Genomic DNA, 26,186 nt, shown 5'->3' with positions numbered 1-26,186 from the left:
TATAGGAGTGTCAGCCGTAAACCTTTTGACAAGTGAGGAAACGCTATTCCTTCTCCCTGACACATGAATGTCTCCCATGCAGTTTACACTTCCTAAGGTCAATGTGTCCTACTCATCTGTTTCCAAAGCATCTAATAGGATGCCTGGCACATAGAGAGTTCCTTGTAAATGTTGAAATGAACAAAATACATAAGTGAGGTGCTATACTTCGGGTTTCTGACCTTATCTCCATCCAGAATCCCTGGTCACCAGTAAGCAAAAGTGGCCGTAGGGCACAGTTCTGGCCAGTGAGATATAGCAGAAGTCCTCTGGGTAGGGCTTCCAAGAGAGTTTTTGTTTTCCTGACAAAAAAGGGACAGATTGGGCCTGCCTGCTTTACGCTGTATCCCTCCCTGCTTCTTTCTTCTTCTTCTTGCATGGAACTCAGAGGGAAATCCTGGAGGTGCAGCACCCATCTCACAATCATGAGGTGAGAAAGAGGACAGTGCCAACAAACATGCTCTGATTAGAAAAATAGAAGCGTAGGAAGCGCCCAGGCTCCTGATGGTAGCAGCTGCACCAGTGCTGAACTGCCTGCCTGCCTGCCTCTAGACTTACTAGAGAAGAAAAAAAGTTCCCATGTACACTCCCATGGTTAACTTTTGTTATTTGCAGACAAACACATTCCTAACTAGTATGAGAAGTATGCTATTAAGAAGTATGCATTTCAAGCACCTAGTATTGCTCTTAACACAGACACCCATTAAATGTTTGCATATTCATTTATTCATGCAAATATTAGCATGAATGAATTCTGAATGAATGAGTTAATGAATGAATGGGTGATTTTTTTTTTTTTACACAGAAGGATCATCTTCTAATAAAAACGACTATTCCCTTACTTTAAGTTGTATCCAATAATTTTATAATAGCTTTGTTTCAGAGTCTGTAGACTATATCGTCCTGGTATTCCCGAGGCTCATTTCTTCCTGTTAGAAAAAGTAGTCCGATTGAAGCTGCAAATCATGCAGCAAACAGTAGAAACAGCCTCCTGGTGTTACCAATTCCCCGAGTGTCATATTTCAAGTAGTCTCTTCTCTGTAAGGCAGGGTCTGCAGGAGTGTTTCCGGCTCCAAGGTTAGTCGGGTGGGATTCGCTTTATTTTTTCTTTTTTCTCTCCAACCTGGGCTGCTCAGCTGCAGTGTGTGCACAGGCCACGTTAGTGGGCAGAGCCAGGAGCTGAGGCGTCCACTCCCAGGGACCAACTAAGAGGCTTCACCTGAGGATTGGTGGTTACAGTTGCCCCACTAGTAGCTACATTAAGAAAACTGATTAAGAAGGGAGAGAAGAGAGATCCGCTGTCTCAGACTGAATCATGAGGCAATTCGCAGGACCCAATCTCCTGCTCTACAACCTAGAATTCTTGGGACTCTTTAATTATTTATTTTTTTTTTTGAGACAGGGTCTTGCTCTATTGCCCAGGCTGGAGTGTAGTGGCATGATCATAGCTCACTGTAGTCTCAAACTCCTAGGCTCAAGCAATCCTTCCACCTCAGCCTCCTGAGTAGCTGGAATTACAGGCATGCGCCACCATGCCCAGCTAATTTTTTTATTTTTTGTAGAGATGAGGTCTCACTATGTTGCCTAGGCTGGTCTCAAACTCCTGGGTTCAAGCCATCCTCCTATCTTGGGATAATAGGCATGAGCCGCTGCATCTGGCCTCTTTTTTAATTTTTTAAACTTGGCTCTAAGCAGCTTGGTTTCATCTCTTGAGAAAGGTATGTAAATGCTTGGATTTGGGGCGTACATTTTATGCTTTTAAAATAGAGCTGGTTTTTATCAGCTTAGATTTTTTAAATATTGAGCAGTTTTGATACACTAGGCACGGCGCTAAGTGGTTTTACATGCATTGTCTATGTAATACTCACAGCTTCTCTACTGCAGTAGGTGCTGGTACTCTTCTTTGTTTACAGATGAAGAAACTGAAGCTTAGAGAGGTAACAAATTGGCCTAGATCACACAGAGCCACAGATCCACTCTAGAGTGTCTGGCCCCAGAGCCCCTTTATTCATTCCAACCATCCCGCATACACTGCGTTTGGAAGTGGACGCACATTCCCCCAATTGCCACTGCCCAAACCCACCCCACCAAGACTCAGGACAGCAGGCTCCTGTGTCTAACCCAGTATGGACAAACACCACCTCTTCCATATAAGGACACTTACACTGAGGGGAATATTTCGGCTTGTGTCTTCTGGATCGAAGGCCTCAACCTGGTAAATGAATCCAGGGTTTGCTCCTTCTACTAGGTAGAGGTGTAGACCTATACCAGTGTCCAAAGTGGAATAAGAAACATCTTATTAAAGCAAAAATGGGGAATTCCAAAATCAAGGCAGCTGTACACAACCAAGGGAACCAAGGGTGTTGGCATCGTGGGACCAAGAACGCAATAAGAAAATCCATGAGCAAGACCACTGGCCAACTTTCCTGCATGGATCCATTTAGGGGAATTCATAAAGTGCTAGGGTTGGCTAAGCTAGTACCGAGTCTTCACTCATGTCCTCTGTTGAGAGGTGCCCCGGGGTGATGCTGTTTGGGGTGGGGAAAGAAGGAGGTGATAGGGCAGAGAGTTGGGAAGTAAACCCAGATAGGAACCTCTGGTGTGAGGATTCCCATGTGCTGAATCCACTTTAATGTGCAAATCCCTCCTTAACTGTGCTAAGTTACCCCTTGAAGGACACTTGGCAACTCTGCAGAAATGAGCCGCTGAAATGAGGGACCTTACAGCGGAATAGAGATAAATAGAATAAGTAGGGGAGGGCTACAGAGGCTCAAGGGAGGAACCAAAAATTGATTTCATCTGTTTCAGAGTTTTTCACGGTGATGGGAGAGGAGGGAGGAGCAGGCGGTACCAGCACTGACCCAGGGGCCACAGAGCTCTCACTCGGGCATTTTTTTCTTCTGAGTGATGATGGACAATATGAAAAGTAACTCACTCTTTTGGGGGGCACTGTGCTGAGGACTTAACATACATTTTCTATTTTCATCTTCATAACAGTTCTATTAATATAAAGCAGGTATTTATTCTTTTAGTGTAATCAGTGCTTTTCAAATGAGAACACAGACTCAGGGAAGTTATGAAGTTGTCCTAGCTAGTAAATGATAGAATCAAAATTCAAATCCAGATGCCTTACATCTGAGCTTGAGCTTTCATTCACTTTTTATCACTCTCACGCTTCATTCAAAAAAATATCTACTGAGCGCTATGTCGAAACACTGATCTACACACTGGGAATACAAGCAGCTCACAAAACAGAACCTTACTCTCATGCAACTTCCATTTCCATGGGAAGATATGGATAGCAAAATAATCGAGTAAAATGTGTGTATATTAGTGAGAAACATTATGAGAAAAATTGGGGAAGGAAGTGTGAGTTGGGTTACAATTTTAATAAAGTGGCTATGGAAGGTTCACTGTAGCGGGGAAGGACATGACACTTGTCAAGTTTTTTTTTTTTCTGAGATAAGGTCTTGCTTTGTAACCCAGGTTGGAGTGCAGTGGCACAAACACAGCTCACTGCAGCCTCAACCTCCCGGGTTCAAGTGATCCTCCCACCTCAGCCTCTTGAGTAGCTGGAACTACAGGTACCTGCCACCACATCTGGCTAATATTGGTATTTTTTGTAGAGATAGGGTTTTGCCCTGTTGCCCAGGCTGGTCTTGAACTCCTGACCTTAAGCAATACTCCCACCTCAGCCTCCCAAAGTGCTGTAATTATAGGTAGGAGCCACTGCACCTGGCCTTAAAGAAATGAGGCAGAGCCAGGAGATACGAGGGGAGGCAGAGGAATCAGCAAATGCAAAATGCTGAGGTAGGGTCATGTTTGAGGCATTTGCAGATCAGTAAGGGGGCCAGAGGCTGGGTCACAGGGACTGAGGGGGAGAAGGGGAAAGGAGAAGGGGTGGGAGGGTAAGGAATGTAGGCAGCCTGCCAGATTTAATTGGTTCTTTTTTTTTTTTTTTTTTTTGAGACGGAGTCTCGCTCTGTCACCCAGGCTGGAGTGCAGTGGAGCAATCTCAGCTCACTGCAAGCTCCGCCTCCCGGGTTCACGCCATTCTCCTGCCTCAGCCTCCTGAGTAGCTGGGACTACAGGCACCTGCCACCATGCCCAGCTAATTTTTTTGTATTTTTTAGTAGAGATGGGGTTTCACCATGTTAGCCAGGATGGTCTCAATCTCCTGACCTCATGATCCACCTGCCTCGGCCTCCCAAAGTGCTGGGATTACAGGCGTGAGCCACCATGCCCGGCCTTTAATTGGTTCTTAAGGAGACTCCCTTTGAGTGAGATGGGAATTTCTTGTAGGGTTTTAAGCAGAGGAGTGCCTTGATTTAACTGATGTTTTAATAGGATCCCTCCGGCTGCTGTATGGAAAACAGACTGCAGGAGGGCTGGGAGGCCAGCTGCCAGCCATTGCAACAATCCAGGTGAGATGGGATGAGTGGCTTGGACCATGGTGGTAGTGATGCAGACACTAGGATGGGGCCAGGTTCTGGGTATATTTAGAAGCTGGCAAGATTTCCTAATGGATTTCATATCAAGTGTGAAAGAGAGAGGAATCAAGGATGACTCAAGGCTTGGTCCAAGCAACAGGAAGGATGGGGTTACTGCTAACCAAAATGGGAAAGATATAAGAGAAGCAGATTTGGGTAGGGGTGGAGGGTGGAGAGGAAGCCAGGAGTTTGGTTCAGAAGCACATTAAGTTTGTGCTGTCAAACATCCAAGTGGAGGTGCTGGGTGAGAAAGGTGGATGTTTGTGTTACAACTGCCACAGTTCAGGGCAGAACCTGGACTGAAATGACAGACTTGAAAGTTGTCAGAATAGGGATGATGCTCAAAGCCATGAGCTTGGGGGAGATCCTGTAAGACATTAGTTACTGTGTGCTCTGGTCCCTTACATTGTCCCTATTGTAGCAGACACACACTGCCCTCAAGGAGTCAGAGTCCATGGGGAGAATGAACAAGCCAGTCAATGACCAGGGTACACAGGGATGAGCCTAGGGGCAGCTCAGCCAGGTTCCTCCACAGTGATCCACTCGAGGTCTCTCTCTGAGCTTCAGTTTCCTCCCTGGGACTGGGAGGGGACCAGGAGAAACCCTGCCTGTGAAGGGCTTTGCAAACTGTTGGACATTATTATTGGGAGTGTTGAGCTGGAGGACATTTCATTTATTCCCTGCTCATTAAGCAGCTGCCTTTTCCAGGGAAACAGCTGCTTGTTTATTTACTTTTTCTGTTTCTCTCTGTCCCCCAGGGCCCTCCCTGATGCCACTGTCTGGGCTGCAGTGCACATCCTGGTGTATCCTACCTTCCGCCAAGTTGCCTTGAAACTGAGGTGGCTCGTTCACATCTGTCACCTGGACAGTCAGGACTTGCAGGTCTGTGACACCAACATCATCCTTCACATAAATCTGCAAATCAAATATGTTTGGTCCTGTTTCAAAATCTAGTTGTTCCTTCCCAGTGGTGACAATCTAAAACAAAATGCAAAATTCTTAGTAACCATGTGAAAGAAGATCTGTTTTGCATGCATGCACTTTGCAAAGGGATATTCCTAGGAAGGAAGCATCTGGCATCCCGGAAACCAGCATTCATTCACTGTCAGAGGAACCAGTTGTTTTGCCTTAGTCCTTCCAACATAAGCCCTATGATACTTCACTAAAGGGACTCCTGCATGTGATGCTGTGTTTCCTAGGAAAGAAAAACAGGAGACATTCTGATGCAATTGACTGGAGATGGACAGACTGAGAAAAAACAAAAAACTCTCCGCTACTTGGGGGTAGGCTCCTAGAAAAATCCTTTAACTACCCTGAATATAGTTGGATTTCCTCATTGTTAAGAACATGGCACCTGTATACATGTGTAACAAACCTGCACGTTGTGCACATGTACCCTAAAACTTAAAGTATAATTAAAAAATAAATAAATAAAAATAGAACCATAACATGTATACATGCATGTCTATATGCTGATGTTCAAGGGTCAAAGACCATGCACATCTTATATTACGCATAAGGTTGCTGCAGGTCAACAAACCTTATCATTGTGGTTTGTGCAACAAACCTCATCATTAAACCTGATAAATAAAAAATAAATATATAAAAAATAAAAAAAAAGAAAGAATACTAAGCTTTCCTGGGATTGCCATTAAGTTATATCTTGACTCATCATTTCATTCTCATTTTCCCAAAGCCACATCCAAAAATAAAAAAGAGATGAAAGATACATCCGCGTAAGTAATGATATTTACTTAATCAACAGACTGTTCACTTTCTTTGTGCCTTTCCACACATTCTTCCATTGTCAGGAGCTTTTGTAGTCTGCACTATCAGTATTTTGTAGATGTAGGAGGGATGCGAGGAACAGGGCCAGAGAGACATCACCAGAATCTAGAGCTATTGCCGGCAGGAACTCTGGTGGTCTGTGTTGGGAGGGTCCTGCTGAAATCAACTGGAGACCAGCCTGTGATTGCTCATATCTATAGGCACAGACTCCCACCAACTTAGAGCCTTGAACTCCCAGAAGGCCCGGAACCCTTGGGGACATTGAGGACTAAATTCCATGTATGTCCTTAATCATGCCAGTAGAACCTTTTGGTTATTAATATGACTGGGGCCAGGTGATGAGACACTCAGCATCTTGCTGTGAAGACAGAACTTGGCTCCAACTCCATCTCCACCACTGAACTTCTGTGTGGCCTTGGGAAAATCACCTTCCCTTTCTCTGATTTTGTTTCCATGTGATTGTAACTAGGGAAATAATCATTGCCCTAGTTAAACAGCTGAAGAATGATACAAGGTATTAAAAAGCTAGGTCAAGGTACTATGGAAACTGAAGGAGAGAAAAGTTCACTGTGAGCTGTGTTTAGCTGGGGAAGGCTTCGTGGAGGAGTTGGTGGGTATTGTGTTGGACGTTGCAAGTTCTAGGTCGGTTAAGAGAACAGGGCCACAGGTGTGAATGAGTACTTGTGGTGAACGGAGAGGGTATGGAGGATTGTTGATGGGGTAAAAAGAGGTATTCCTGTGTCTACCAGTGAACAGAGGCAACCTAGGAGCCACGTAAGTGGAGATGAACTGGTCTCTATGCTGGGCACATGGTAGTGAGGGGTAGCACAGGGGTCAAACACACAGATGCTGGAGCCAGACTGACTGGCTTCAAAGGCCAGCCTTCCCATTGCTTAACCTTCCGGTTCCTTAGTTTTCCCATCTGTAAAATGGGGATAATAACACCTACTTTTTGGGTTATCGTGAGGATTCGATGAGCTGATCTATGGGAAGTACTTAGAAGACTGTCTGGCACTGAGCAAACAGTCTGCAAATGGTGACTTTTCTAATCATTAAGTAGTCAAAAACTGTTCAAGGAATATACATCCACCAGAGCAGGTGGACTCCTGTTGAGATGATCTGCTCTCATGATTTACACCCTGGCTTCCTGATTTACAGCCTGGTTCCCTGCTAAGCCCGGAGCCTCCTCCTGCATGCCAAGCTTGGATAGATCCTTGACCTCAGTATTACCTATTGCCAGCCTCCTCTCCTTGGGGAGTAGCTCTCACACCCCAGAGGAAGGAAATAGAACAGTCAAAAAATGGTCCAGAAATGTTGTATCTTGGAACCAAAAGAATGGGGTTGCTCTCAACACAAATGGAAAAACTGTTCTCGTTGTTGTTACCAGCATTTATTGAGCATTTACGTGCCAGACTTGCCAAGTCATTTTGTGGAGTATTTCATTTAATTGTCACAATGACCGTAGGTTGGCAAAACTTCCTCCATTTCACGTTTAAGGAGATTAACTAGGAGAGGGAGGGGAAGGAGCTCTCCTAAGGTCATAGCTGGGAGTGGTGGAGCCTCGATTTGGTTGTGGGCAAGCTTGCTACAGAGTTTTAGAAAGAAAGACAGTAAGCTTCACTTTAGGCATGTTAAATTTGAGGTTGTTCTGGATAAGACCGAGCACATTTGTAGGACACAGTGCTCACGACAGTAGATAGGAAAAGAGGGGAGTCAAGCACAGAGATGGACAAATGAAAGAGGGGCAGGTGCTGGCCTCCACAGGACCTCAGAGAGAGCCTCTCTCCACAGCCAGCTGGCAGTCACTCTTCCCTGGCCTCTTAAGCTATGCCTCTGGTGCTGCTCCAGGAGAACACCCTTGACCTATGATTAGCTACAAGTGGCTGAATGAGGATCCGACATTCCTCTTGCTGGGCAATAGCAAACGAGTGCAGCATGAGGGCTATGAACAAGAATTATTGGGGCAGCCTACATGATTGCAAATCTCAAGCCTGCCATCTCCTAGTTATGTGAACTTGGGCAAGTTGCTCAACCTCTCTATGCCTCAGTTTTCCCATCATCAGTGTACAAATAACAGTACACCACTTCATAACATTCTTATGAGGATTAAATGAATGCATTCACAAAATATTTAGGGAAATTCCTGGCATATGGTAAATGCCCCGTAAATGAAATGTTAGCTTCCTCCTCCTCATTATTATCATTACTCCTCCTCACCACTCCCTGCACCACCAGAAGTCTCAATAGCTGTGTCCCAAAGCAGGGAGGCTTGGCCTCTTGCATGATTTGGAGTTTACCCTCAGAAAGTACAAATGAGTCACAAGAAATGGTGACCTACACTCGCCATCCTCCAGAATGTCAAGGCTATCCAAGGAGGGGCCAGTTTCTGCCACAGAGATTTTCAAGTCTGGAAGGCTGCAGGAGTAACTCTTATGAGCAATTTCGGTTGGAGAGTAGGATCTTCTTGGAGGGAAGGCGGATGATGTTGGGTAGTTTCTGGGGAGAAGCAATCAGTTCTTAAGAACAGCTTCATGACTTGTGAAACTGTGGCCCATCTTACTACCAACACAGGGTTGTATGCGGCTGTGGGATGTGATGCAAGGAGAGCACAGGTCTAGGACAATACACCAAACACTTGAGCCTAGATGAGTTGAGGTGCTAAGCAATCTGCCATTTCTAGAGGTTAGGAACAGGATGGAATTCTTCCTTGATTAGCAGCCCTGCTTGAATCCCATGGAATGTGGGAAGAGCAGGTCCCATGAAGAAAGAGTTGAGAGCTCACCCAAACAGCAATAGACATACATGGCAATGTGACAGAAAGCCTGGAACTGGAAATCAGGAGACTGAATGAAGTTCTTATTTCACCTTTTACGGCTATGTGATCTCAGATAAGTCATTTAAACTTGCTGGGTCTCTGTTATGTCTAAAATAGGAATAAAAAATTTCTAAATAGTGATATTAATGTTGTAACAATCAAGAGATGAAACCACGTGTGGTGGTGCAGTGCCTGTAGTCTCAGCTACTGGGGAGGCTGAGGCAAGAGGATCACTTGAGCCCAGGAATGCAAGTGCAGCCTGGGCAGCATAGTGAGACCCCATCTCAAAAAAAAAAAAAAAAGAGAGATCAGGTATGTGAATATGCCTTGGAGCCTCTATGCAAATTCAAAGGAACATGGTCATTTTCATCACTAAAGGCTGTAGACCATAAATGCTAAGGTTGAGAACTCCCATGAGGAGACAATCCAAATGTCTGTCAATTGATGAATGAAAAAACAAAATATGGAATATAATATAATTCAGCCATAAAAAACAATGAAGTACTGATCCAGGCTACAATATGGGTGACCCTTGGAACTTTATGCTAAGTGAAAGAAGTCAGTCATTAAAGACCATATACTATAATGATTCCATTCATAGGAAATGTCCAGAATAGGAAAATCCATAAAGACAAAGTAGATTAGTGGTTGCCAGGGACTAGGGGGATAAGGGAATAGGTGAGTGACTGCTAATGGGTACAGGGTTTTGCTTTGGGGTGATGAAAATATTCTAAAATTAGATTGTGGTGATGCTTGCATGACTATGAATATACTAAAAACTACTGAATTGTACAATTTAAATGGCTGGAGTATATGCTCTGTGAATTATACTCAATAAAGCTGTTTTTTAAAATGAGAGCACTGGAGCCAGACTGCCTGGCTTCCAATCTCAGCTTAGTTACCTATTAGCTGTGCAACCCAGGGCAAATTACATAATCTCTCTGTGCTTCATTTTCCCCATCTGTGAAAGGGAGGTAATAAGATAAATACAATCCTTATGTTTTGCGACTAGAAAAGCAAACATATGCAAAGCACTGTCAACAGTACCCAGTGTACACAACACGCTCTATAAGGGTAAGCAATTGACAAGGCTTACAGGAAACAAGGAGCAGCAGCAGCTGTTAAAGACAAGCTGAATGTCTAGGGAGTCGGTGGACAGGGCAGTTCAGTCACAGAACCAGCATCTGGGACCCAGGAATGTAAACCGCATGCTGCAATGTAGACTGACTGAATGTGTGCTCCTTACCTCCCCGAGGGCTCCCCCGGGGTGATGAGAATACCGGAAACCTGGGCTCTGGCCACCAGTCATGGGTTCTGCAGGTCTGCTACAGGGCCCCAATATGCATGATTTTTCAAAGCTCTCCTAGTGACTAATGATAAGCTGAGTTTAAGAACACCTAGTGGGAACCTCAGGGAAGCAACCCTGACTCAGTATCCAGGGGAATGGCAGGTTGGACCAATGGCAGAGCTGATGATAACAGTAGGAAGTTCCCAGGCCAGTTGAGGAAGGAGGTAGGGGCACGGAATACTGAAACATAGGCAGATCCAGACATAGGACCCTAAAGACACCTTAGAAGGCCTCTGCGGTTACCAGTGGAAAGCATGCAAGAAGCAGGCTTGTCCCCACTTTAGGGAAGTGACAGCTTTGGAAAAGATTCAAATGACAAACTAGAAAACAGAGCAGCAGAGGCATGCCTCTTGAATGTCAATGGTTGGCTCTGAATTATCCAAGAGGAAACATTCACATGGTAGGGCTGGACATTTAGACTTATATTTTTATTAAGGGGTGTATGGCTTTTTAATTAAATAAGTCTCCTCTTAGATTATCTTCTGAAAAAATCAGACTCATAGGAAAGCAGAATCACTAGACACAAGTTCATCAGGGCATGGCTTTTAGGGAGATCGATATCCAAACTACCCCACCCAAAGAATTTAGATACTGTAGGCACACCTAACACCTGACGTCATGTGAGGGGTGGAGGCCATAAGAAACAGCCCTCTATTTGCAACATATTGAGCATAATGCTTATGTAAACTGTATGGAGAGGAGAAGGTCCAAAGGCTACATGAGCATCTTAGCACAGAAGGCCCTGGGATGCCTCAAACAGGACTTCTGGATCTTACAACAGGGAAGATTAAACCAGAATGGAGGAATTAATCACCAATCTGGCATCCCATCCACCCTCATTTTCAGGATCACCTCTTTGCAGGCTACACCCATGTTGGTAAGTTGTTGCTTACCTCAAAGTGGGTGCCTGACAGACAATTCACCCTAAAAGCGTCAGTGAGGGGATTTGAGTTGATTATCTGGGGAAATCCTGGGATCACAGGTGACAGTGATGCTGATAACTTCACAGAAAACTTGTGCACTGAAGTCCCAGGTGGAGAATTCTCTGCCACATTGCCTGTAGCAGGTAAGAGGATTAGGTGTAGTGCTTCTCCCCCTGTGGAGTAAAAAGGGTGCAGGATGACATGAACACAAAGCCTTTTGCTGGGAACAGGGACTTAACAGCTTGGTTTGTGGCTTCAATTCGTAGCTCAGGGTGACGATGGGAGCTGGTCACTCCCCGAGAACAAATGCTCTTGCCAAGTGCTGGCAATGGATATGTGAGATCTTCTGGGAGCCAAGAAAACAACCACCACCAAACAACCAAGAAATCCGCTTCTGTCACTCAGGAAATAAAGCTGCTGCTTTTCTCTTGTCTCCCTGCTTCCCTTCTCTTTTCTCCCAGCCTTTGGGAAGAGCAGGGAAAGAGAACTGTGACACCTTAAGAGACAGACATCCGCCTAAAGGACCTTGCCTCATAATGTCATCTTCTCTCTTCCAGGGCCCTGTAGCTTACAAGAGTTTGTTTTCCTTCTCTGCATCAGCAATCTAGAGGTCATCTGAGAATTGAGTGTGTATGACTGGAGAACACCAAAATCATGGTAAATCTCTCCATATCCATTAGTAATCTCAAAGACAGTTTTTGGTTATAATTGGACTCTGTAGGCATCATGCAGAGGGCCAAGCAGTACTTCTTGGTTGGTAGATTAACAACCATTCCACAGAGGAGGAAACAAGAGGCTCAGGGATGTTATGTGAATTGCCTTGGGCTGCCTTACAGGCAGGGAATTTTACAATTTAAGAGAAAGCACATTTCTTCCAGGAAAGCCTTGGGACCATTCTAAGGTGCACGATGCTGCAAGACTTTGCCAGTGCAGAGAAAAGGAACAAGCTGTGTTCTCTCAGGCTTTCATAATGATAGTTACTATTGTGGGTTGAACAGTGTCCCCAGAAGATTCATGTCCACCCAGAACTGCAGAATGACCTTATTTGTTTTTGTTTTTTTGAGACAGTCTTGCTCTGTCACCCAGGCTGGCGAGATCTTGGCTCACTGCAACCTCTGCCTCCTGGGTTCAAGCGATTCTCATGCCTCAGCCTCCCAAGCAGCTGTGATTACAGGTGTGCTCCACCATGCCTGGCTAATTTTTGTATTTTTAGTAGAGACGAGGTTTCACCATGTTGGCCAGGCTGGTCTCGAACTCCTGGCCTCAAGTGATCCACCTGCCTCAGCCTCCCAAAGTGCTGGTATTACAGGCGTGAGCCACCATGTCCAGCCAAGAATGATCTTATTTGGAAATAGAGTCTTCATGGGTGTAATTGGTTGAGAGGCAGTCATATTGCATGAGGGTGGGTCCTAAATCCAGTGGCCAGTGTCCTCATAAGAAGACAGGACACGCACAGAGGGGAAAAGGCCATGATATAATGGAGGCAGAGACGAGTGATGCAGCTACAAGCCTGGGAATGGAAAGCAAACGCAGAAGCTAGGAGGTAGGCATGGAGCAGATACTCCCTCAGAGCCCCCAGCAGGAACCAACCCTGCCAACACCTTGATTGCAGACTTTTGGTCTCCTGAGCTGTGACAGAATAAATTTCTGTTGTTTTCAAGGCAAACAATTTGTGATAGTTTGTTACAGCAGCCCTAGGAAACGAATACAATGATCATTTATCCAATGTTACAAATAAGTGCAAAATGTAAAATCCCGTATTTCATTTGCTCCTCAAACACTCCTCTCAGACAGTTATTAATGTCATTTTACAGATGGGGAAACTGAGTTGAAATCCACACAGCAAATAATAAATAACAGAGCCAAGATTTACACAGGTCCCCCTACCCAGCCAGCTTCCCAATCTTGGCCACCATCAGACCCTGAGAAGAAAACCCTGAACAAGTAGGAGGCACGGAGTGGGTAGGGACAGAAGAAGGTTCTGTCCCGCTGAAAGGTATAAATGTTCTAGGAACAAACAAAGCAGAATGTTTTATTTCAGTTGGTGCGGGGTGGGGTGATGGCAGAGGAGTAAATGGAAAAGAGGAAAAAATTGAAATATAAGCACATTCACTGATACAAGCTTTTGTAAATCTAAAGTCATCTTATTTAGTTTAGAGGCTAAAATGCATAATGCATAAGTTATTGTTGCTTGCAGAATTATCAAGTTTTACAGACAAGGACTGTGCAACGACTCAGAAATATCAAAACAGCTGAAGTTTAGGGCGATGCGAATATGAATAGATTTTTAAAGATCTATTACAATTGACTTTGATATTATAGCATTCTTACGGTAAAAACCAGGAGCGAAAGAGTATGGTTGGAGTATTTAGAGACAAAGCTCTCAAAAATAGTTTTTCAAAATGAGCAAAATAATCTATTGCTTTGATGGGTTGGGTATTTGGGGCATAATTCCCTCCCATTCTCTTTTCTCACTAGTGCACACCTCTCTGAGCTGTTCATGAGAGTGTTCCCTCACTGTTTAGCAAGACAAGGACAGCCGTACAGGAAATGGAAAGTTGGCAATCTGTCTCATGGGATGCCCACCTTCTCACCCATATTCTTCCCTTGCCCCCTCCAACCCTCCCCAGTGACTCGTGCCCCTCCAGGCAACAAGCAAATTTAGAACTTGCTATGTTTTTCTCAATAATAGCCTAGGGTAAGGTCGTGCCTAGCCCAAATGAATAGACTAAAATAAGTACCCACTTCATTTACCAAGCACCTGCTCAGCTGGCATCATGCTAGCTCCTTGACTGCCTGATCCCCTTAATCCCAGCACAATCCTCTGACGTAGGTATTGCTGTCACCATTGTACACATCTGAGATTATACTGCTGTCACCATTGCACACAGCTGAGATTATGCCACTCAGGGAACAGTCATGGAGGGCCCTGGCTCATGGTATCTCGATCTTGTAGCTAACAGAATACACATACCTACTACAGACAGTCGGTCACTCCATGCCTGTCACATGACGATGCATGTAGGATGCATCATAGTTATTCAGTGACCCTGGGACACTGCAACAACATGGCTGTGGGGGCTGGTAAGAAATTGACCTTCAACTTGGATGTTAGATCTGGATGCTGTGATTTGTAAGAGGCTGCTTTTGGAACAACACGAAGAATTGTGCTGGAGTGTGAGCGTGGTGTGAGCTCGGGTAGAAGGGACTTGCTAAGCTCCACTCAGGGCTCTCCACAGCCTCACCCCGAGTGGAGAGATCACTGTGCCTCCCAACCTTAGTGCAGCTCCTTTGGGGAGCTGGGGACTGTAGAGAAGCCATGCTCCCCAAATATTGCCTGCTGATAGCTCCTGGTTTGCTTTTCTAGAAGTATATCCACTGATTTTATTGAATTGATCATAACTTTGATAATTCCTGGGTCTGAGAGACTAATTCCATGAAAGATCCAGCATTTCCAATCCCAGGCATCTGACTCCAAGGACAGCTCCATGATGTCTCCTTAAATCAGAGAGTTTTTTATCGTCCTCCTTGAATGGTCATATTTTGAATGGCAGTGAGAGAGATATTTTGAAGAAGTGGATATAGCCAGTGACTCTCAAGCAATTTTTATTGGGAACTGCCTGTCCCATGTATGGTGAAAGCCAGACTGTCCTTGGATATGCCCTTTCTGCCGATATTCTTGCTAGAAATGATCTACTTTTTTTTAGGTGGCCTCTCTTCCCAGGGAAAGGCCATGTGTGCCAGGGTCATGCAAATGAATCCTTAAAACTTTGAGGCAGACGTCCCAGGGATACTGAATTTTTTTTTTTTTTTTTTTTTTGAGACGGAGTCTCGCTCTGTAGCCCAGGCTGGAACGCAGTGGCACTGTCTTGGCTCACTGCAAGCTCTGCCTCCCGGGTTCAAGCCATTCTCCTGCCTCAGCCTCCTGAGCAGCTGGGACCACAGGCGCCTGCCACCATGCCTGGCTAATGTTTTGTATTTTTAGTAGAGATGGAGTTTCACCGTGTTAGCCAGGATGGTCTTGATCTCCTGACCTTGTGATCTGCCTGCCTTGGCCTTCTAAAGTGCTGGGGATACTGATTTTTTTAAAAAGATAGCCAAGCTGGGTTCTCCTGACCTTAATTCAAAATCCAGTTTCTCCAGCTCTATTGCTATTTGTAAAAGAAGTAGTAGTAGTAATAATAGCAATAGCAAGAATAATAAGTGACTAGGGTCCATACCCTAAAAGCAGAGTAATTAATAAGATACAATATTCACAAAATGTTAAACCCATCTGTTATACAGGTAAGCTTAAGTGATGTATCCAAAGGCACCCATCTGGTCAATGGCAGAGGGAAGTAGAGGCCAGGTGCCAGCTCTCCCTAAAACACCGCATATTTTCCTTCCATGGCTGGTCTTCCAGGCTTTCTTTGGTGGTCTGAGTGCTAGAGAGCAAGAAGGAGGCTCTAATGGAATTTGACTTACACATGCATCTTAATTAAGAATCGAACTAGAATTGCTTGAAGCATGTACTTTGGAAAAGAAAGAGCATGAGAAAGATTTATTGTCAGCCATGGAGCCCATTGAAACATTTTGCTTGTGGTTGAGATCTGGATGCATGATGTGTTCATTTATCTCCCTTGAATCACTGCCTCTCCAGAAATGGACCAATGCGGCCTCCCTGGGAGCCTGTGTTGGGATAATTAAGGCTTCCATAGTCTCAGAGAGGAGGAAGTTGGCCACCCTGGACCTCTGACACTGAAAGTGGAGATGTGGGTCAAGAATGTGGGGTGATGCCATCTTCTTCTTGGGGTGTAGCTGCTCTAACTTAGATCTCTGCTTTCAATACACAGAGCAGGACTCACTGAGACCATCACTTGATAGCTACCTCTTCATTCTCTCTAGTACCTAATCAAACAGCAGTGAACAAAATCAGTTCTGTGAAAAGAACAAGAGATTTGGAATCAGACCCCTGGCTTCAAGCCTTAGCTTTGCCACTGCTTGACTGTGTGACCTTAGGCTGGTCCCTTGACTTCTCTGGGGGTTCCTGTCAACTCTGTCTCTCAGGGCTGTGGTGCTACATTAACAGTAGCCGCTAAACAGGGTTCCATTGCTTGAGAAGACTCATGGGACCCAAGTGACAATGCTTATAAATCTACAGTTTTATTACAGAAAACAGATACAGCATAGCAACAACATGAAAGTAAGGATATGCACTACAGCTGAAGGCTGCCTCGGCAGGAGATCCACAGAGGCCAGGTGCAGGCTAGGCTCTTACTGTTGTCTTTTCTCTATGGGATGGAAGAATGCACTTTCTTGGATCAGGAACCGCCAATGTATGCACAAATATCTTGGAATTATGGAGTCTTTGCTGGGATTTTTTTTCTGTTTTGCTGTAGGCATATTCTTGTTATATAACTGGCCTCAATGGCAGAACCCACAGAAGGTCCTCATTGAGACTAGGTGCGAATAATCAATCTCACTGTTATCAATAAACAATGCTTACAAGCTGCTACAAACCATTCAGAAACTCCTAGGACCCACGGTTACAAAGCAACACTTTTTTTTTTTTTTTTTTTTTTTTGAGACAGAGTCTCGCTCTGTCCCCCAGGCTGGAATTTTTTTTGAGACAGAGTCTCGCTCTGTCCCCCAGGCTGGAGTGCAGTGGTGCGATCTCGGCTCACTGCAAGCTCCACCTCCCGGGTACATGCCATTCTCCTGCCTCAGCCTCCCTAGTAGCTGGGACTAGAGGCACCCGCCACCACGCCCGGCTAATTTTTTGTATTTTTAGTAGAGACTGGGTTTCACCGTGTTAGCCAGGATGGTCTCAATCTCCCGACCTCGTGATCTCCCCGTCTCAGCCTCCCAAAGTGCTGGGATTACAGGCGTGAGCCACCGCACCCAGCCAAAGCAACACTATTAATCAGCATGCTTCATGCTTTGACCAGGGGTCAGTGTGGTGCAATAACTTCAGCAGAAAAATTCAGGCTAACATCAGGCCTATGGAAACTTATTCTCACAGCACAGATGCCACATAAGAAAATGCATATGCTCAGCCAGGCACAGTGGCTCACACCTGTAATCCCAGCACTTTGGGAGGCTGAACTGGGTGGATCACCTGAGGTCAGGAGTTTGAGACTAGCCTGGCCAACATGGTGAAACCCCACCTCTACTAAAAATACAAAAATTAGCAGTGTGTGGTGGCAGCTGCCTGTAATCCCAGCTACTTGGGAGGCTGAGGCAGGAGAATCAGTTGAACCGGGAGGTGAAGGTTGTAGCGCCACTGCACTCCAGCCTGGGCAACAAAGCAAGACTCCATCTCAAAAGAAAGGAAAGAAAGAAAGAGAGAAAGAAAGAGAGAAAGAAAGAAAGAAAGAAAGGAAGGAAGGGAGAGAAAGAGAGAGAAAGAGAAAGAGAGAAAGAGAAAGAAAAGAAAAGAAAAGAAAAGAAAAGAAAAGAAAAGAAAATGTATATGCTCAGTAAACTATAAAGCATTGTCAAATGTTGTTTCAACATATGCAACTTTTTCCTATTTCTTTAATTTCCACAATATATACCTCTTCCTTAATGAGATGTTCACCCACCCCCTTTTTTGGGAGGAACAAGGAACAATCCAGGCCAAGCAAGATTAACAGAAAAGAGCCCTTTATAGGACATAGAAGGAAAGGTGATTCAACTAGTGATTCTGTACGTTATATTAGGTTGGTGTAAAAGTAATTGTGGTTTTTCCCTAGAAGAAAACCTAGGCAATACCATTCAGGACATAGGCATGGGCAAGGACTTCATGTCGAAAACACCAAAAGCAATGGCAACAAAAGCCAAAATTGTCAAATGGGATATAATTAAACTAAAGAGCTTCTGCACAGCAAAAGAAACTACCATCAGAGTGAACAGGCAACCTACAGAATGGGAGAAAATTTTTGCAATCTACCCATCTGACAAAGGGCTAATATCCAGAATCTACAAAGAACTTAAACAAATTTACAAGAAAAAATCAAACAACTCCATCAAAAATTGGGCAAGGATATGAACAGACACTTCTCAAAAGAAGACATTTATGCAGCCAACAGACACATGAAAAAATGCTCATCATCAATGGCCATCAGAGAAATGCAAATCAAAACCACAATGAGATACTATCTCACACCAGTTAGAATGGCAATCATTAAAAAGTCTGGAAACAACAGGTGCTGGAGAGGATGTGGAGAAATAGGAACGCTTTTACACCATTGGTGGGACTGTAAACTAGTTCAACCATTGTAGAAGTCAGTGTGGCAATTCCTCAAGGATCTAGAACTAGAAATACCATTTGACCCAGCCATCCCATTACTGGATATATACCCAAAGGATTATAAATCATGCTGCTATAAAGACACATACACATGTATGTTTATTGCGGCACTATTCACAATAGCAAAGACTTGGAACCAACCGAAATGTCCATCAATGATAGACTGGATTAAGAAAATGTGGCACATATACACCATGGAATACTATGCAGCCATAAAAAAGGATGAGTTCACGTCCTTTGTAGGGACGTGGATGAAGCTGGAAGCCATCATTCTCAGCAAACTATCGCAAGGACAAAAAACCAAACACCGCATGTTCTCACTCATAGGTGGGAATTGAACAATGAGAACACTTGGACACAGGAAGGGGAACATCACACACTGGGGCCTGTCATGGGGTGAGGGGAAGGAGGAGGGATAGCATTAGGAGATATACCTAATGTAAATGACGAGTTAATGGGTGCAGCACACCAACATGGCACATGTATACATATGTAACAAACCTGCACGTTGTGCACATGTACCCTAGGACTTAAAGTATAATAATAAAAAAAAAGTAATTGTGGTTTTTACCATTACTTTCAATAGCAAAAACCAAGATTAATTTTGCACCAGCTAGGTCATAATTGGCAAGAAACAGACGTGTTTATCTTAGAGCATCACTATGGGGTGGGCCTGAGAAAGACTTGTTTCTTTCAAATCTCTTCTAACTACACGGAGGCGAAAGTGGATGGATTCCAGTGACTGCCTGACTGCTTGGGCTGGGGGTGAGGTTGCCATGGGCAAGGAACAGCTGAGAGAAGGGACTGTCTTTTGTTCTTCTGAGGTGACTCTGAACAGGAAAGTGACATGATGGAAAAAGTAGAAACCTCTTGCAACATTCTTTCGGCCCGATATATAGGGTTAATTGGCTGACAGAAAGACTTTCTAGAAATGGATTTCATCTTCTAGCCTTTTCATATGATGAGAGCATTAAGAAGCATTTACACTTTAATTCCCAAGGAGAATAAGAAACTCAGTCTTGGGCCTTTGTTTGATTTGCCAACACTGGCTAGCAGAGAACCAGGCACAGATGATGGGCTAAAGAAAGCTGTGATTGCCTCTTGCCCAGAGCTTGTGGACAAACTCAGTTCAATGGGTTTGGTACCTTTTCATGTCCATGCGAATCTTCTAGCTCCCAAGGATCCCTTCTTTCATTAAATACCCTGGCATTTTTCATTTCCAGGAGGGTAATACAAAAGCTGGTTCCTTGGATGCTTCTTCAAAACATAGACAGCTTCCATGTGCAGTGGATTTAAAAATGCCAAGGGTCCTTCTCTAGGTCCTTCATCTTCTGGGACTCACACATGATCCTTTGGGACTGATGGAGCCAGAAGACTGCTTTGTCTCAACTCTTTCCACTGGGGCAGTTGAGAGTTTTGTCTAGTTTGTATTCTTATAGAGCCTCCCTTTGTAAGCTGTTGGTGGAATAAGCACTATAGCTTCACAAAGGGAAACTCATCTTCATAGGAGGTGGAAAGGACAGAAGTGAATTTAAATGTCAATATCAAGCAGGAAGAAGATCTAAAGCTCTACATTTGGGGTGTATCAGTAAATGTGGGGAAAATACTAGACTCAAAAAGTATAAAAATTGAAACAGCAAATATGTATTGGATACCCTCTATATATGTGGCACACAGGGACAATGAGCAATAAGATATATGAAATCTGTTATTGCAGGGCTGACATTCTAGTTGAGGAGGCAGAAATGGCCATATAACAGATGAATTACAGTATGATAGCTCATGCTACTTTTGGCTGAGCACTGAATCTGCATTAGGTGCTGGACTGAACTCTTGGCAGGCAGTCCATGTGCAGGCAAGAGGAGCTCCAGGGTGCAACAGCAGGAGCACTCCCCAGGAGCTAGGTCAATCCAGGAAGACTCTATGGGCTTGAGTTGGGCCTTGAAGGAAGCAGAGGCGTTAGAACACATGAAAGGAAAGAGGATACTCTATGTTACTTTATTTATTTATTTATTTTGAGACGGAGTCTTGCTCTGTCACCCAGGCTAGAGTGCAATGGCGCAATCTCAGCTCACTGCAACCTCCATCTCCTGGGTTCAAGCGATTCTCCTGCCTCAGCCTCCTGAGTAGCTAGGACTATAGGCATCCACCTTCATGCTTGGCTAATTTTTTACTGTATGTTACTTTATTTGAGATTATTATAGTGATGCCTGCTTCCAACAGCCTGAAGGGGTGCTGATGTGGCTGCCCCGCTAGAATCCTCTGTACCCCAGGTGTTGGAGTATGAGGGTAATGACCAGGTTCTCAGACTCACAAAAGAAACAGTTTGTGTCACAGCAGCTCTTCCAAAAATAAGATTTGACCTAAGGGATTCTATTGTGTGTTTTAAATAAGAAATCTCAAGTATTTCTTTCAAACCTTTGTGATCTATCCCTTTCACACTTCTGATAAAGTTCCAAATGATAGTGTTCAATATAAGAAATTGGGTTCTTCCTAACCTCACTCTTTCCCCAGTGACAATAAAAGTCACCTCGACTCAAATGATTATGGCTCTAAAAGCCCATATTTCTGGGGGAAATCTGAAATGTTTACTTCAAGTGACAGTCTGAACTGCTCATGGCCCACTTCACATTCACAGGTCATCCTGCCCTCTGCTGAGTTGAAAAGCCCAAGATAGAAGAGGGCTCAATATTAGGAAACCCAGTTACTTATTTATCTTATTAGCAGATCGAAGAGGAAAATTAAATGGTCATGTTCATAGATCTTGAAAAAGTGTTTGATTTAAAAATCCATTTTTATTTAGAAATAAGTACTCGAATATTCTTACATTTAGTTTTATTTATTAAATTTTTATTTAGAAATAAGTACTCGAATATTCTTACATTTAGTTTTATTTATTATATTTTTATTTAGAAATAAATATTGTAATATTCTTATATTAATAAGAATAAAAGTCACCTCCTTAACATATAAAACATTTCTCTCTCACACCAAAAGTTAACATCATGCTTAATGGGAAACAAGACAGGAATTTACACTCTTGTCATTATTTAATAATGGCCAGGATGTCCAGGCCTGGCAGTTAGATAAGAAAAAAATAGGAGCTATAGAAATAGGAGAAGAAGAATATAAACGTTCATTTTTTCAAACGTGGAAAATTCATGAGAATCACCTGAAAAACCATGCCAAATAATAAGACAATTTGTTAATAGATTTCCATACATCATACAATAATCAGTTGAAAGATGAAGGGAAAAAGAAATTCCATTTACAAATGTAAAAAAAAAAAAGTAAAAGAACTAGAAATAACCATAATCAGAATGTGCCAAATCTATATGACGGGAACCTCAAAATACTCCTAAGAAAAACAAACGAAGACTCAAACAAGTATCTAGAACCCTGTTCTTGGATTAGGAAGACTCAAGATCATAAATAATACTCACTAACACTAAGCATTTACTATGTACTCAGACACTCTTCTAGGTATTTTACTACATAACTCGTCAAAGATGTAAATTGTCCCTAAATTAATTGCAAATTTAACATAATTAAATTCTATACATTATCCATATGCTACCTATTCAGAAATAAAATTTAATTTTAAAAGCGCAATTTCAATAATCCAAGCTGACATTAAAAAGATCATCTAAGATTCTTGATGCCCTTGAATGAGGAAGAGAGAGTAAAATGATCACTAGATTGAGTCTTTGGCCCTTCTATCAGAAGGTGTTTTCTTTGCTCAAGAGGAAGACACCCCCTCAGTAACTCACTTTCCTCACAGGATCACTTGTCAACCTCAAGTTGCCCTACGAGGCTCCAGAAAAGGGCCAGAATCTCCACAAAGACTCACTTGACATACACACAAAGCTCTGCTATGAACACTATTTTCCCAACCTTAAATCTCAGGAGGACTACCAAATGCAGGCCAGTTAACCCAAGAGGGAAAGTGAAGTCTACACCAACATAGATTAGGCTCTTTAAGCATCTCTCTTCTCCAGGGCTCCTACCCGGTCCCCCAGGGCTCCCCGGAGCTGCATCACCTCACTCATTATTGCAGCTAAGCCCTCAATTGAACAAGCCTCCCAGGGGCAATTTCCTTTTTGGGGGACATTGTCATTCAATGGTATTATGCAGACCAAGTAGGCAAGCAAGGTTCCAAAGCAAAATAGAGTTCCTACCTGACATGGCACCCAGGAGAGCCAGGAGAATGATTGCTTCTTGCATACTTGATGGTCACAACTGTGTATGCTTCCAGCACATTAGCCACAGCCTGAATCCCGTCTCACATCCAAAGTTTATTCCAGACGCCACTCAGCTTCCCCTCCTGGTTTTGTTGCCATGCAAGAAATCAAACAGAGGCTTTGGCGGTAGCCAAGGGAGACTCCAAACACCGCAAGACTGTTTGTTCTTTGATTACCTGCTTCTGTGACTGCATAGCACCCAAGAGACCAACCAGCCAGTCCTGGTCAGCTCAGAGTTTACCTTAAAAGTCCACACTCACCAAGTATCTCAACCCAGAGCTCCAAAAGAGAGGTCAAAAGAGAAAACCGAGACACGGAGACCACAGTAAGAGCTGGATGTGCATAGTCCGCTCACGATAGTGTCAGTCGCCCTGTAGCCAGGCGTGTGGTCATTCCCAGAAACAGGGGCGGGAAGTGGGAGTTTTTCTGCTGTCCTGAATCAATGAGTAGGATTCAGACTTGGGAATTAACTGGCACTCATTCTAAAGACAAGATCTGAGAGCTGGGAGCAGACCCCTCCTCGAGGCCGACTTGAGGTGGAAGACTGCCCTCTGACTCCACCCCCCACCACCGCTCCTCCAGCCCTCGAAGAAGGCTGTGAAGGAAGATTACTGGAGTTGTGAGGCTTCTGCCCACTGGGGAGTGATGCAGGTGTTGCCCTTCACGATGCCTTCCTGTTCCACACAGCCCTGTGCCAGGGCACAAGATGTGGCATGTGAACAAACGCCGGCTGGGGTCTAGTCGCCATTGAGAAGGAGCAACAGCAGAGCAGACAGAGAATGGCCAAGGAGTGGCCTGTCCCCTTGACATGGTGCAGTAAGAGAAGTAGTGGGCACAGTGGAAGGCAGCTGGGCTTGGACCATCTCTCCTGTTCCTCTGCCAGCTAGGGTAGGAGAGCCCAGCAGCCCAAGGCTGGGGGCAGGAATGCAGTGAAGAAGGTGGGGAGTTGAGTCAGAGCTTCCCAGTCTGGACAAGACCCCACAGGCGCTCTGAAAACTACACACATGCCCCACAGGTGAACCAGCTTTTGGTACGTGCTACACGGAGGTCACCAACGAGGGACAGAAAGAGACAGTGTTACGGAACCAAACTGGGGTCCACTCACCCGGTGCAGTAAAACCAGATATCCACACGGAGGTTTTTGCAGCAATAGAAAGGAAGGCATTTATTTGCAAGGGTGCCAAGCAAGAAAGGCTCAGAGAGTGAGGGATTTGACCCAGGCCGTGCCACCTGCCAGTGTCCCCTGTGTCCCCTGCGTCCCAAACCCAGGGTGGCAAGGCTGCCCTTCCCTTCCACCACATCCAAACATTTGACAAGCCCTTTCCAGCCTCCAGGGCCTCCTGCCAGGCCCCTTCCCATGCTTGTTGCTACTGCCCTGGCTTAAGGTCCTTGCCTCTGGCCTGGGTTCTGGCCCGCAGCACATCCTACAGAAACTTAGGTTAATTTCCCCAAAGTACAACTTTGGTCATTTACTTTCCTGCTCAAAATAACAACATTTCCCTTAAGAAAAGTTGACTTTTCTTGTGTAAAGCATGAAGGAAAGGTAGTAAGATTAGGAAAGTTAGTCTATAGGTCTCTGTTTGAAGCACATAGATGGTAACAACAGCAACAACAACAAAAAAAAAACAAAAGGGAGTTTTGCTGTGTCACCTTAGGCAATTTACCTAACCTTTCAGAATCTCAGTTCCAATCACTTCTGTAAATCAGGGAAAATAATACCTGCTACACAGTATCATCGCAAGCAATACGCAAGAGAAAGAAGTGAAAGAAACTGGCCCATACTATGTGTTTTAAAAATACTTTTTTTTTTTTTTTTGGAGACAGGATCTCACTGTCACTCTGTCTCCCAGGCTGGAGTGTAGCAGCGTGATCATAGCTCATTACAGCCTCAGCCTCCTGGGCTCAAGCAATCCGCCCACCTCAGCCTCTGGAGTAGCTGGGACCACAGGCATGCACCACCATGCCAGGCTAATTTAAAAAATTTTTTTTTAGAGAGGAGGTCTCCCTATGTTGCCCAAACTGGTCTCAAACTTCTGGGCTCAAGCGACTCTCCCACCTTGGCCTCCCCAAGTGTTGATATTACAGGCATGTGCCACACTATTTTTTCCTAATAGGATCCTGGCAAGGGCTGAAACATACGTAGTAGGTACTCAATATATATTGGCCAAATAAAAAGAGAAATAAACAACAGGTGCCAAGCTACCAATTCCCACCTCTCAGTTTTTCCTGTCATGTGAGTTACTGTAAATAATCCATTTCATTATGCATAATTAAAGCTGAAGCGATGGCTCAGATTAAGTTATGGAAAACGTCAGAATAATTAAACTTTTGCATTAAAGAAACTCACATCTGTTTCATTTTCAGCCTGACTGCACAGCATTTTTCATGTTGCCCTGTTTTTACCAAGATAGCATGCCTCCCCTTCCTTCCCCTCCCTGGTTCTAGGGAGCAAAAGGGTCATCTTTTGGAATTCGCTGTGGGTGTTTTCTCCTGTAATTACAGCTTCTGTTTCCAGCCCCGAGGTTGTTTCTGCCATTGCCACGGGCTGCTGCCCATGTGTCAATTCCCATCTCCCTCCGAAAGCACCTAGTCCTAGCACCAGACACCCAGCTGGGCCTGAATCACACCAAGGCTGAATGGGACCTTGCGGTCCCTGGCTCTCCTGTCCCTGACTGCCAGCATGCTGAGCCGTCCTGGATCCACCAAGGTCTCAGCCAGATGGGATGAATGGGTCCCTCAGGCAGGGTTGGAATCTCTAGGGCAGGCACCCCTCCAGCTTCACATAAGACCCAGGAGCCTTCTCCTACATGCTGTCTGGCTTAGCAGTGATTCAGGCCCTTAAAGTATTTCAGGGGCCTTCCCTGGGAACTACCTACTGTAAGTGTCTAATTTGCTAGCAAAGGAGTTGTGTTCCAAACATTTTTTGACTTGGAACTTGGAACTCAATTACCCTTACATAATCTATAACATATAGTCATGCACCGCATAATGACAATATTTCCATCAACCATGGACTTCGTACACAATGGTGGTCCCATAGATGATAATGGAGCTGAAACATTACCATCGACTAGTGATGTTGTAGCTGTTGTAACATCATAGTGCAACACGTTACTCATGTGTTTGGGGAGATACTGGTGGAACAAACCTACTGCACTGCTAGTCATGCAAAAGTCTAGCACATACAGTTATGTACAGTACATAATACTTATAATGATAATAAATGTATACTGTCATTTTAGAGTATACTCCTACTTATGAAAAAAAATAAA

General features: G+C 44.3%; 1 protein-coding gene across 1 annotated transcript in view; it reads right to left on the bottom strand.

The window, feature by feature from the left end:
* The window catches only part of CDHR3 (cadherin related family member 3), a 73,361-nt gene extending 50,409 nt beyond the window's left edge, over positions 1-22,952 (bottom strand). The window contains exons 1-4 of the mRNA XM_032761347.2: positions 22,852-22,952; positions 11,374-11,576; positions 5,342-5,507; positions 2,204-2,301 (exon numbers count right to left, since the gene is read on the bottom strand). Coding sequence (XP_032617238.1) covers positions 2,204-2,301; positions 5,342-5,507; positions 11,374-11,576; positions 22,852-22,897 — 513 coding nt within the window. The 5' untranslated portion in view covers positions 22,898-22,952. The remainder of the gene's footprint in view (positions 1-2,203; positions 2,302-5,341; positions 5,508-11,373; positions 11,577-22,851) is intronic.
* Positions 22,953-26,186: the final 3,234 nt, after the last annotated feature.

Source organism: Hylobates moloch, unplaced genomic scaffold (assembly GCF_009828535.3).
Source record: "Hylobates moloch isolate HMO894 unplaced genomic scaffold, HMol_V3 SCAFFOLD_1, whole genome shotgun sequence".
Lineage (NCBI taxonomy): Eukaryota > Metazoa > Chordata > Mammalia > Primates > Hylobatidae > Hylobates > Hylobates moloch.
The sequence above is the reverse complement of the archived record's forward strand: the minus strand, read 5'-3'. Positions and strand labels throughout refer to the sequence as shown.